The sequence below is a fragment of the Mycetomoellerius zeteki genome, unplaced genomic scaffold, assembly GCF_001594055.1.
Source record: "Mycetomoellerius zeteki isolate Tzet28-1 unplaced genomic scaffold, Tzet1.0 scaffold154, whole genome shotgun sequence".
Taxonomy (NCBI): domain Eukaryota; kingdom Metazoa; phylum Arthropoda; class Insecta; order Hymenoptera; family Formicidae; genus Mycetomoellerius; species Mycetomoellerius zeteki.
The window spans coordinates 199506-213072 of NW_017256489.1; the positions used below are offsets into that span (position 1 = coordinate 199506).

General features: G+C 31.0%; 1 protein-coding gene across 1 annotated transcript in view; it reads left to right on the forward strand.

Moving 5' to 3' along the window:
- LOC108720634 (metabotropic glutamate receptor 8) overlaps positions 1 to 13567 on the forward strand; it is a 179929-nt gene that overhangs the window by 149063 nt on the left and 17299 nt on the right. The window contains exons 9-11 of the mRNA XM_018444757.1: positions 2590 to 2745; positions 8259 to 8385; positions 8689 to 8800. Of these exons, the coding sequence (XP_018300259.1) occupies positions 2590 to 2745; positions 8259 to 8385; positions 8689 to 8800 (395 nt within the window). The remainder of the gene's footprint in view (positions 1 to 2589; positions 2746 to 8258; positions 8386 to 8688; positions 8801 to 13567) is intronic.

Consider the following 13567-nt stretch of genomic DNA (forward strand, 5'->3'; position numbering starts at 1 on the left):
GCGCGCGCAGGGAATGTGCTAGTTGTAATAAAAAAAAACATGGATGAACTCTTTTCATTCATACCGTGACGGTTAATTAATTGCTGAGACTGAATCGGAACTCTTTGTAGATAGGGACATTTCGTGATCGTTTATATCCTGAAGTGCGAAGGAAATGATTGGTGCGGAAAAAAGAGCGAAGAATAAGACAAGCGGAAAGATAGTTATCGGTGGGAAAAAGAATGAAAGGGAAAGGAAATCTTCTCGGCACCCTCCAATTTTTCGTCACCCTTCGACCATTTTTCTTAGCTCAAAAGCAGAAACGAGAAAAACTTAGTCGTCTCTTCGATCATAATTCCTATATATATATATATTGTATATATATATATATATATGACGAGACTAGGTCACACAGTGAGATAACAGTGAGCCTTAAATAAAAGAATTATTTATCACACGATTTTTTTTTATCGGCGTTCGTCGCCGATGCATGTTTATAAATCTAGTGTATGCCTCAGTCTATTTTCCGCCATGTATACGTGCAGTCGATGAAAGCGATTCGATTACATGCATATTTACATTTTAAAGTTGATTTATGAAAAAAAAGTTTTTATAAACATATAGTCCTAGTTTCAGAGATAAAATATTCAAAATTCTATAAGGTTATTGTAGGTGAAATCGAGGTGAAATGACCATTTTTATACTTTGAATTTAAATTTTTATTCGATACACTTTACACATAACTTGTCGATTGAAATAGTCTCTATTCACTTTGATTCGTCTGTACTTCCTCCAATGTGATACAAGCACTAAGCACATCAATGCCTTTCACGTAGAAATTGGAAGAGCGAGATGCAAGAAATTCATTGAAGCACAACGCACTTTTCACATCACTTTCTGCTTGAAATATTTTTTCACGTAAAAATCTATCAAAATACTTAAATAAATCTATTGGAGAATGATCATGAGAATGAGGGAGAATTTCGTATTTGTACTCTGCTAATTTTTTAACGGCTTGTTTTGCAACATGCAGTCTAATACTATCATGGAGCAATAACATACCACGTCTATCTATCATATAAAATTATCTCACACACACATACACACACAATACAGAGTTTGAATATAATATAATATAATATGTTGAGAGAGTTTTTATTTTAATTTTCTTTAATTAATAATTAATATTATCTATCTTCGAACTTTTTTAATATATATTTTTCAAAGATTTTGGATTTACGCTCAATTTAAATATAACATGTATGTTTCATGCTTAAATAAATTTAATTAATAAATTTAAGTAAACGAAATAAAGTAAAATTTTAAAATATATATAATATTCACACAGTTAATCCTAGATTACTATCGTTTGTCCATAAGAATTCGTCAGTGTTCACAATTAATCGCAGCTGACTGTACCTACTCTATGATCTATTAGATTGTACACTTTCCGAATAAACTTTCACGAGGTGAAACTATACAAACAAAAAGAAAGAAAACAGTGACAAACCGAACGAAACAATTTTCCTCGATTTTTCCTATAGTTTTTGAGTTAACAAACACATCCAATGGCGCTTGAAAAGTTGCACGAAATCAACCATCACGTTTTCCCAAATACCATGCTTATGCTCTTCTTCTCCCTCTTTTCTTTCTTTTTCTCCCGTGAGATAAATGACGGAATCTTGTTAAGTGCGAAACGATCGGAAACTCTTTACCTTCAAATGTATCACGATAGTAGATAAATCTTGTAAATCGTCTTATTAACTGCCAAACGTCTTTTCCACAAGTAACAATTTGTATTTAATGCTTTCTTTATCTGTGGAATAAATAAATGAGTGTTCGCTATCGTATAACATGAAATCTTCGAGATCTGGATCAAACAATAAAACTTGTCTGATTGTGTGAAATGTTTCCTTAAATAAGTTGAATAAAAATTCGAATCATGTCTTATCGTAACCAATAAGATAAATAAAATTGTAGAAGCAGGACGTACATAAATATTTTATTTAGTGTGTAGAAACATAATTCGCTCTATTTTTCAAAGATCTCGGATATAAACGAGAAATTCTTTGTCTTCTGTACTAACAGGTTACGATCCTTTTTTTTATGCTTTACGATGAATTTGTAATTTTTTCATATTCTTGGGTTATTTACAGAAATAAAAAAATTTTCTCCTTTAGAAAAACAGATACATTTAATTTAAGTTATATCTCAAGTAGCAAGATGTTGTCTATTTGATGTCATTCTTAACGAATCTAACTCGTATCATTGTAAAAATAATGTAAATTTGAGATAACCACGTAATATGTCATATAAACCGACGCGACGTCGAAAATGCGTAATTTTGTATTATTAACGGTAAATGAATGATGTTATAAATACAATAGAATGAATAAATGAATGACGTCGGTCAAAAAGATGACGCCGTTATTACATCTTAAATAGGTAACATGACGTCAATAATTTAAAATGACTAACTATATTGATGTTAAAGTGACTATAGCTTGTTACTTGGAACAATGCTTATTTAGGAACCTTTCAACAGATTAGATAGATAATTCGCGTTTATTAGAACATTGCTGAAACAGAATATTATCATTTTATTTGCAGTGGATGCAGTTTACGCCATGGCACACAGTGTTCATAATGTTATAGAAGAAGAGTGCGTAAATAATTTGGGTACGTCGCATTATCTCTGCGAATCGCTTGTACCAGCACCGGACGGTCCACGACTCCTCCAACACATACGTAATATTAGCTTCATCGGTGAGTTACCCAAAGCAGCTTTTCTTTCCAAGTAATTTTTAATTTAACATTTAATTTAACTTTCAAGCATAATTTCAAAGCTGCGCAAAAAATGTATAATGAATATGTAATTTTACTTGAAATTCTAGTTGCATCTCTTATTATATTATAATACTTGTGGATTTAAATCATTGAATGTCATAGAAACCTTTGACGCATTTGTGTAACACAATGTAGCATTGATTAATTGGTTAAATAGTCGTTAGTATTTTTCACATGTCGAATGTAAAAAAAGTTGTTAAATTGAGAGGCTTGGACATATCGATCAATTATGTCCGCGAGAATTCCGCGTATGCTGAGCTGCAATTGCATCATTCCGCATGTAGCGATCTATCAGTGACGTCAGAGGATGGCAATCTCGACGCCTCATCAATATTGCAATTAAAACACTTTCCCCGATTTAACAGCACGTAACACTTTCACGTCAATGGACTCTGCGACACAATTAAAACTGCCCCTCGTTACGGGACACTATTAAATGAAATTATCTTAACCGGCTATCTCCCTTTCGCGTATCAGCCGAGATTTATCGTAACGATATTGCATAACGTTCAAACTTACTTTCCTTCCCCTTTTCCCTAGCTTTTCCAATAATTTCATAACATCGCCATCTCATCTTTCAAACTCACGCTCTTACGCCTTTGTCCGCTTTTAATCCCCGAGGCATTTACGCTATCAGGATGTTAGTTCGTGTCGGAATATCTTACCTCAAATAGCTCCCATTTATCAATATTAGCGATATAAATGAAAGATAATCTTTAAGATAAACTGCAGAATATCTGAAACCAGTGTACATCCAGTAGGTACTATAAGGACATTTATTCTTCGCTTAATCTAAATCCAATATTTTTTGCTTGAACTTTAATTTGATTTGTACAAGTGCTAGATTATTTAAACGAAATAAGAAGGCATTAATAGCGAATTCAATTGGATATATTTGCACTGTAGGTGCACGTTAAAACCGTCGTACATAAATTAACGTAAGAATATGTGTTTGATACAAATATAAGATTAAACCATGAAATATTCAATACGTTTTATCGTACTGTTAAAGTAAAATCTTATTATTCATAGTTTATGTTGAGATACTGATCAATACGAATATGTATTGATCAGTATCTCGCATTTTATGTTTACGCGCGCTAAATTTTCCCGCGTACAGATAGTCTTGTCTCGACATCCTCCATGATTGCGAACTACCGCCGCGCGCCATCTTTCAGTTACCCGGCGTTCCCCTGCGATACATCCGTAACAATAGCGCGGCCTGTTCACATCGGCACTGACCAGCACGTAGTGTACTATCATGTAATGTACCGTGTAGACGTACTGTCAAATAAATTCTCTGAGTATGGATTAAATCGATCCCTTTACCCAAAAGCACAACAATTTATAATTCAAAATATTTGCATTTTACTTTTACATAGATTTAATCAACAGCTTTAATATGCACTAGTGCGTCCAATCAAATTCATTATAAATTGCACTTGATAAATATATGTAATATGTATATAGCCAAGAGAAATTTCCTTATATAAATAGTATACATACATATATGTATATATATATATATATAGATATATCATAATATATATATTTTTATATATCAATTTATTTATTTATTTTATAAACATTTTTAGACGCAATATTGTTGGATAAGTTTCTTTGAGATACACATGTGGAATAATATATCTCAGTGAAGAATAAGATCAAATTTGATTTATTTATACTACTGGAAAACTAATCTGTGGACAGAACCCAGCAAACACAGAATATAACTGCAACATTGCAACAATATTATAACATTCCTACTATATTGCAGAAATGTTACAATGTTGCTGCAACATTGCAGTTATATTCTGTGTTTGCTGGGAATGCAATAATGGGAATAAAAATATCAATTATCGTAAAACTAGTTAGAATAATCCGTTCGATAGAACTTAATTATTTGCTTTACTGCGCGATATGAAATATATGAATCCAACGTGCACCAAATGCCACGCATATAAGCAGCAAATAAAGACAATGACCTCTGTATTTATATTAGTGGATTGTTTTTGATAATTGGATTTTGTGAAAGGAAACTTTATAGCCGTAGCTGTAAGCACTGAAAAGAGTTTCGTTTAAACTTTGGCGTTATCTGGCTTTCTCTCTCTCGTTCTCTCTCTCTCTCTCTCTCTCTCTCTCTCTCTCATTTCGCGTTCTCAGTTGTTTAACGTTCGGAAGGAAAAAGCTATGCATCTCAATTCTCTCATTTCTTCCCGTAACATTTTCACAGATAAACTGGTATACAAAACCTACCGCAAATTGAGAACGAAAAATTCCATTCGATATTACTTTTTTATCTCGTTGTTCTTTTTTTCAATTCTTGATTATTGTACTTTATTTACTTCTCTATTACGAATAATTTTTGAGAATGAGGGAAAAATAAAACAGGTATGTATTTAAAATTTTAAAAAACCTGTGTATATCTCTATGGAAATAATTGTCTTCAAAATCTTCATGAATGCTGAGAAATGCGATTAAAAGCAAAGATTATTTAGATAATGTGAAATGTGCAAGTGGAGTGAAATAGATTATTTGCTTTTACATGCATAGCAGTTTTGTTTAATTAAATATAAATTAAAAGTTATTTTAAAAACTTTCGGCGTGAATAAAAACTTTTTGCCTGAATAACGCGAATAAATAGCTTGTCGCTCGGATCATTCGATCATATTCAAATTCATCACATTAGAAATCTCGTGCTTATTGATAATCCATGGCTTATTGATAATCCACGGCAAGCGAAATGTAATTTTCCGGTATAATCGATACGCTGGCTTCGCTGCAACGATAACGATAACGATAACTTAGCACAAACGCCGCGAACTTGTTTGAGCATTTTGTCGACGAGCTTTCACAGCACAAATCTGGGGCGCTTACGTGCGCGAAATAACAATGTATACGTATTTTCCTTTGTCAAACTTATTTACTAACCCTGACAATCCTGCACCTGTTTGCACCCTGTTATATTCACGTTTCTCTATATGTACTCTGATACTACACGAGAAAACGGATGAACCTCTAGGTGAATTTCACTGAACTAAACGTATCTCGTAGCTTTCATTGCCGCAGGCTTCTCTTTGTCGGGAAAAAATGCAATAATAATAATAACTTAATGGACTAGCGAGATGTTTCCTTTTTGTGCATTCCCATTAGTTCTGACGAAACGGCTAATAGGCTTATCGAATAAACTGAAATTGTGAGATATTCTGTTTCTGTTGATTTTTATCCTTAATTTTTCTATATTATGCTTGTAAATTTCTTATTTTAAATTAAAATATGTATCCTCTTAATATTTTAATATGTAAAGTTTAATAATTTTAATATGTAAATTATATTATTTACATATCTATGTATCATATATTTTTTTCAATCATGATTGTCTCCAAGTTATTGTAATGTTATTAGAATAATTAATTTTAAAAAGTAGAGATATCAAAGTTCTTTTTATATTTGTTGTATAATTTCGTTTCCTTTATATTTTTTCATTTTCATTTCACTTTATTTTAAACTCACTTTCTTCGTTTTATCAATATAAAAAGTAATCAAAAGCTTTAAAATTTCTGAGCTCCACTCAGAAACATCAGAAATTCTGGTTTGTACAACGTTGAAGATGATGGCGAGAAAATATATTGCTACATTATTGCCACGACTTTAATATCTTCTTCGTATCTTACCACGATACCCGACTGTGCTTTTGCTTCGCGATTTTTACCCTCATAGTGGCTCATAATTTTCTTTGGTCTCGCGTACGAAATTATCCTTATCTCTTCAGCCTCGCTCCTGTATAACCTATTTTATTGGTGAGCTGTCTTATACCATCTATTTTTTCATATTGGTGGAGTGTCTTTGAAATAACATTTTGTATATATCCTGCGTATACCCGCTTGTTGGTCTGCGTTGTGCCGGCATCGAATTATTGCGACGAGGATGAAGAGATAAACTGAGAAAAGGGGATAGATCCTATCAAGAACAAAAAGAAGCTGTAGTCAGGTCCTTCTTTTAACAGTGTCCTATAAATAAACCATAATCCATGCGTGAAATAACTGGCATGCATTTCGCAGACTGAACGTCCAAACTCGCTTCGCTCTTACACCGACCAACATGTTCGTATCTCTAATCCTTTGAATCGTATTATTAGATAACAAAATTTTATGTTTTACTTTTTAACTTTTTATGTTTATCTCTTTCAGTTATTAGATATATATTATTAATAATATTTATATTATTTTGTATATTATTTTATATAGGCGAGAGTGATCTAAATCGGACCTATTTGCAGTTTTTGCTCTCTATAAGGAGTAAATAAAGTCCGATCGTAAAATCGAAGGTGCCATTGGAAAGATCATTTAATTCCTTTCATATTTGCATTAAACCATTTTGACGTATCTCTCACCTGTGTTAAATTATAATGGAAAATGTAAAAACGCTTTTTCCGGTCCTGTCGGCGGAGATGTGTACTGCTCGCTCGCGAATGATTCTCGTGATAGTCGTGATATACATATATGTATAAGGAGTATTCATATAATAATTTGTACGTTTTATCGATATTTGTATATTCTGTGACGATTCTTTCACTGTTCCGTAATATTCAGCATATTGGAAATACGAATCGAACTTTCTACGAATATTTAGCGTTAGCTGGGAACGTTCTAATAACTTCCTGAAATCCTGATATGTTAACGACAATATCATGTTCAAAAAATATTCAGAGTATTCAAACCAAAAGGAAAGTAAAAACGAGAATCAAAGAACATAAAGCTAATATAAGAAAATCAAAAGATTCTCTCACTGTACTATCACAGCATCAGATCGAATGTGGTTACAAAATAAATTGGGATAATGTTCAGGTATTAGATATAGAACCGTTTTTTCAAAAAAAAAAATCACGTCAGAAATGATTTTTATTAAAAAACAAATTGATGGTCTGAACAAGCAGAATGATACGGAAAAATTACCAGAGACATACTTTCCGTTGGTTAGCATAACTCCCTCTACATAATACCATTTTACCCTCAAAAAAAATTATTTTATATATTATATATAATATATATATTAATAATATATATATTATAAATAACTTTAGTTTAGTTTAGTTTATTTTTTAGTGACTTTAAATGTTTAAAATTAACCCTTCTTTGATTTTTCCTCAAATAATTTTTTAAATTTCTTTTCTTTTTTCCTTTTTATTTTTAATTTGTTATTATTTTTTAAGTGTCATTATATCTATGTTAATAAAATATTATTTCTACAGTATTTTTATTACATCCATAATAATGTTTGGAATTATGCAATTGAAATTGACAGTAATATAAGTTAAAAGATATAACGAGTCTTTAAAAATTTTAAGCATAGCTATATTCTACATATTATATTCTACAATCGCGTAACTATTGTGTTTAAATTATCAAATTAATATTCTTATTTTGTTTTAGGTCGCCAAAATACTGAAATTAAGTTTAATTCTGACGGAGACGCCTACGGATTTTACAACATCTATCAATATCAAAGGAAGGACGAGGGTCGTTTCGATTATATCCTCATTGGCACGTGGAAAGAAGAGTAAGTCAACTTTAAGCATCCGTCGATTCAAATGGGATCCGCAGACTTTACCATTTGTCATACGGATTGTACAAATTAACTGTCGTATTAATCTTTAACCCTCTTATATTTCAGGCAGGATAAAATGAAATATTCAGTTAACGATTTATGTATTTTTAATCTTTTCGTGCAGAATCCTTTATAAAAATTGGCTTTGTTTGCATAACATTTCCTTTCGACAGTGCCTACAATGTAACAATTCAATGATGAAATCACTGTGGCACCCAGATTTAAGGCTAATTAAAGGTTAATTTACTCCCTCAGGCTCTCTCTGGACATCAATATGACACGATGGGCGACCGGAGTCGGCGAGCTTCACATTCCACGTAGTATGTGCAGCGATAACTGCCCGATGGGACACGTCCGCAATTTTGTAGTAAGTGCACACTGCAAAGTCTGAGGATAACCAGAACCGCTGAGTGCTATATGGTTCTATTAGTTGATAGAATGTTCATGAAAGATCTATCGATCTATCGAATAATGAGAGAACAAACGAGTAATAATGAGAGATTAAAGCGAGCAATAGCGATTAAATGCAAAGTAATAATATTAAATGCGAATATTAAACAATGGAGAATGCATGATATGACAAATTGGCACGTTTTAAGAATAAATATTAATACTATTTCAGTATAATATTTTATCATAAAATAACTTATAATATGTTTGTCAGCTTTCAAATAAAGCATTTAACAAGTAAACTGTTAAATAAAAATGTTAAATGGGAATCGGTATATATATTAACTGATAAATTTAGTTAATAGCCCATTTCAGTAACCTTGCTAATTCTTATTGCATTTGGACTATTGCATTGAAGTTTGTTTATATTTTCTTTTTTAATTTCTTCAATTTCATTTACTCAGTTTTAGTGCAAATTTTTTCAATGTTAATACAAATTTTTTAAATGCTATTTTAATTTCATTGCGGAGCTTATTGATGCATCAAGATTAATATATTATATTTAATATATAATTTCTTCTATATATTTTTTTCTTTTCCTCTCCCTCTTTTATTTTATATTAAAATTGACATAATTTATAATTTATATTGCTAGAGCGAATGATATAATACACAATACAGAATACATTGAGAACAAAATATCAACTTGTTAATTGAATTTGTTTCAATATAACGAAACTAATGAAATTATGACGCTACCTCAGCGATAATTCAGCTTATCTTGCGCTATTTATATAATTAAATTCTGACGCACATTTTGACTCAAATCCCACGAGGAGTTCAATTGTGTAATTTCCACAGACTCTCGTGATATGCGAGTTACGTTTAATAAAGTGAACGAGCGGACGATCTCTACTACCTCATGCTTCTCTTCTCCTTATTCTCATTCCTTGTCTTCTCGACGGTTACAATTTCATGCAAGTTAAAGTAGATCTGTAATTGTGATCCAATTCCGCGATTTAACCCTAGATGCGAGTAAGTATTCCTGTATTCTCGATGTTGCCTGCAAAATTCTTTTTGGACGTAAACACATAGATAATGCAATAGTAATTATACGCTACGGGTTTTGTATGTTATATGTTTATTTTCCATTCAATGGGGAACATCCTGTCATTTTTTAATTAAAATAACAATTTTAGATTAAAAATTTACTATTTTGGAGAAAGCTCCAATTTTCGATTATGGAACTAAAGACGTTTTAGAAAAAAACAAATCAATTATGAACAACGTATAATAAAAACAGCAGTTAATATTCACGTTCAAGTTTGATGCACATAACATCAAACACAGAATGCATCTATAAGAATCTACGAGCATTGTATAACTATGTGATTATCTACAGTTATGGAAAAATATATATTTTGTAAAAAAGAAATTTTCAAAATTCCACATACATATTTATTTTCATTCTTATCTCTTTTACTTTCCTTTATTTTTAAATAATCTGTTTAGACTATTGTATTTTAAATCTATTTTTTAAAGAGATAAAATCAAAATTCTTGAATTTATTATATGATAACTTTATTTTAATATCTAATTTAATTATAATTTAGAGATTGTAAATCTGCGTTATCAGAATATTAGATATATATTTAAACTGTACTTGTTAATGAGCAACGTTTTCTAGCACTTAAATCTTTTAGAACATAACTCATATGATATATTCCTAAATGTAGTTGGAATATATTCCTAAATGCTCATGAATGTTTAAAGTGTCTCGTTTAATGTTTCATCAGCAAGAGTTAATAATACACGCATCAACCCTTCTTCAGATCAATGATCGTTTGTTTCTAGAATTTCATAACGATTGGTTATTTTTCTTAGTTCATATTGAACAAACAAGAAATATACATAGAAAATTACTATAGCCAAAGTCATTATCGAACTTATTACGGTCACGACGGCTAATTAGCGTTGGGCTTTCTTAGAAAAATGTAAAAAAGAGAATTTACGAAGTATTTTCTCGAGCATTCCCTTGTCTCCATTATGAAATCAAACACAATACGATCTTTAATCATTCACGTAATAAAACATTACTATTGTGCAAGCCATTTATGTAAAAAGTCAGACATTGAAAATATTACTAAAATACAATGTGATGATTTTTTAATTCTTTCTATTTTTACATGTATGTACTATATAATTGTGTTTTTTTTTTATTTATGTATTGTCGTAGCATTTGTTATAATAGATGTTTTGTAGAACTTCAATGTTAACTTCAGAAACAATCAACAGTTTCAATTATTCTCGTTTATGTTTCTTAGAGTATTTCTTCGAAGAGTGAAAAGGAAAGCATTTACTTCGCTTTGTTCGATATGCTCCGTTACTTTTTAAACTTTGATTTCGCTTACAATAACAGAAATTTCCTGCAAGTTTAAGTTCTCTCTTTAATTTTAACTTAAGTTTTTTAAATTTCTTTTTGTCTACCGTCGCAGCTGGCTTTACTGGCTTGACTTTATCTTTTTTGTGTAATTTACTTTTGGATTTCAAGACCAAGATCATTCGCGACCTTAATCGACGAACCATATGCTCTTCATATTATTTTCTTTCCTTCTTACATCCATATATTCTTTTTATATTATCAATTTGCACACATTTCTCGCAAAATTTTCAAATTGCCATTATTTTCGAGCTTTCTTTCATAAATACTGCGAAACTTTTTTCGAGAAACTTCTGATTTCAGCTTAAGTTTTGTTCAAAGTTAAGTTTTAGGAAGAGAATTTAAAGCTCCTAAACTCCGTCTTCTGCTATCTATTCATCATCGCAATTACTTTTATCACTTTTCCGCAATTCGCTCTCGGAATAATGCGAGATTGAAGCTCAATCGCATCACATCCGTGTCTAATTAACGGTTGATGATAAAAAAATTTTGTTAGTTATAATTAAAATTTCACGACGTTTATATATATATATATATATATATATTATCTTTTATTATATTACAGAAATTTCGTCTAACGTAGCTCTTGATGAAAATAGCACAATTTTATAACTGAAACTAGTAATAAAACTTCTCAGAGAATAAACAAAATCGCAAAATATTAACAAAGTATACTAACGGTTTATTAGCTTTGAATATAGCAGATTTTAAACATAAGATTACGGCAGATTGATATGAAATGTGTCTGCATTAAGACTGATTTACCAAAAGAACCTATCGGCAAAATATTAACACAAACCAAGCAGAATCTTTTTTTTTCGTAATTGTTTATTACAAGTAAATATAAATGAAATGTATTATTTAATTACAAAATGGTTGACTACTTTGTCTTTACTTGAATTTTGCAGTCAATTTGTTAGCAGATTCTATTATATGTATTTCTAATAAAATTCTTTCATTAATTGTCGTATTTAAACAAATATTGCACGCTCGCATAATGAACATAATTAAAATGCATTCCGCGGTATTCTTCACATTAGCCTATTACGCAAGCGAGGAGAAGTGCAAATATGCGCTAGGTGCGATTCATTAAGCATGATTTAATTATATAATTAATTAATTATGCTAAGAGTGTATGTAACTGGCGCTCGTTCCATATCTGCACATACTAGTTGCATGCATTGTCCGATTGAAGTACATTCTCTGATAGACGTCTATCAATAAATGTAACGACAATTAAAACGGTAATTGCCATTACGTTCACCCATTTCTGCATAATCACACCGTAGTTTGATCTGTCGTTTGAATAATGCAATTCATAATGGTTATCATAATTACAAGCATTCTCATTGTGGTAATGCTAATGACAATAATAGGAATTATTGACTATTAGTGTATTATTAGCTGTCAGAAATTATATATGAAGCGTGATAAATTAATATCAATCAATAACTAATAATAGCAGACTAATTGAAATGAGAGATTATTAATAATTGTCAATACACAATTCAGTGTGTTACATACTTTATGAAGTTGTGCGTTTATATAAATAGTTATTCCTTATAATTATTATAAAATATTTTCTTGTTAGTCATATTTATTCTCATGTCATTGGTGTATTTTTATTTACAATCCCATTATTGTTAATTATGAGCGATTTATACATTTATTTGGGCAAGTACTAACTCGAATAACTTCAACTACTTTGAAACTACGATGAAACCGTCAGTTTCATCCCCCGCATGGACCATTTATTATTCCGCAATGTAATGCAGAGTAAAGCTGACGCTAATAAGGGAGGGAGCGTGGCATGTTAAGCCCGAAAACAAATTTATTTTTCTGTGCAAATCCCATAAATAATTCCTACCCGTCTGTTTGTCTGTTAGTTCAAACAAACGTCATGGAGATCTTCGATTTCAACGGAACTTGGTATTTTTCAACCAATAGTTGCATAAAAAGAATAGATTTTTCTCCAATATTATTGGACGTTGTTGTACATTATGTTGAACGAACTTTACACATCACTGTTTTTCAATCTTTTAGATATTTAAATAACGATAATTATAGTGACAAACTGTCACTTCTTATCCAAGAAAATCCGCTTGTCCAAAAGCATAAGCTCATTCGTATGTCCTGTATGTACAATTTTAAAAAAAAGGTAAAAAAAGCGCTAAGCGTGCGTGCTTGTCGTGTAGAACCATCATTTCGGCCGGTTTCACCAACGTCAATTACTTAATTGGCCGTGGAACTGATGACTAATTGCGTTTGTTGTTTAGTAGAATTGACCACTTACGGTTGACAGTT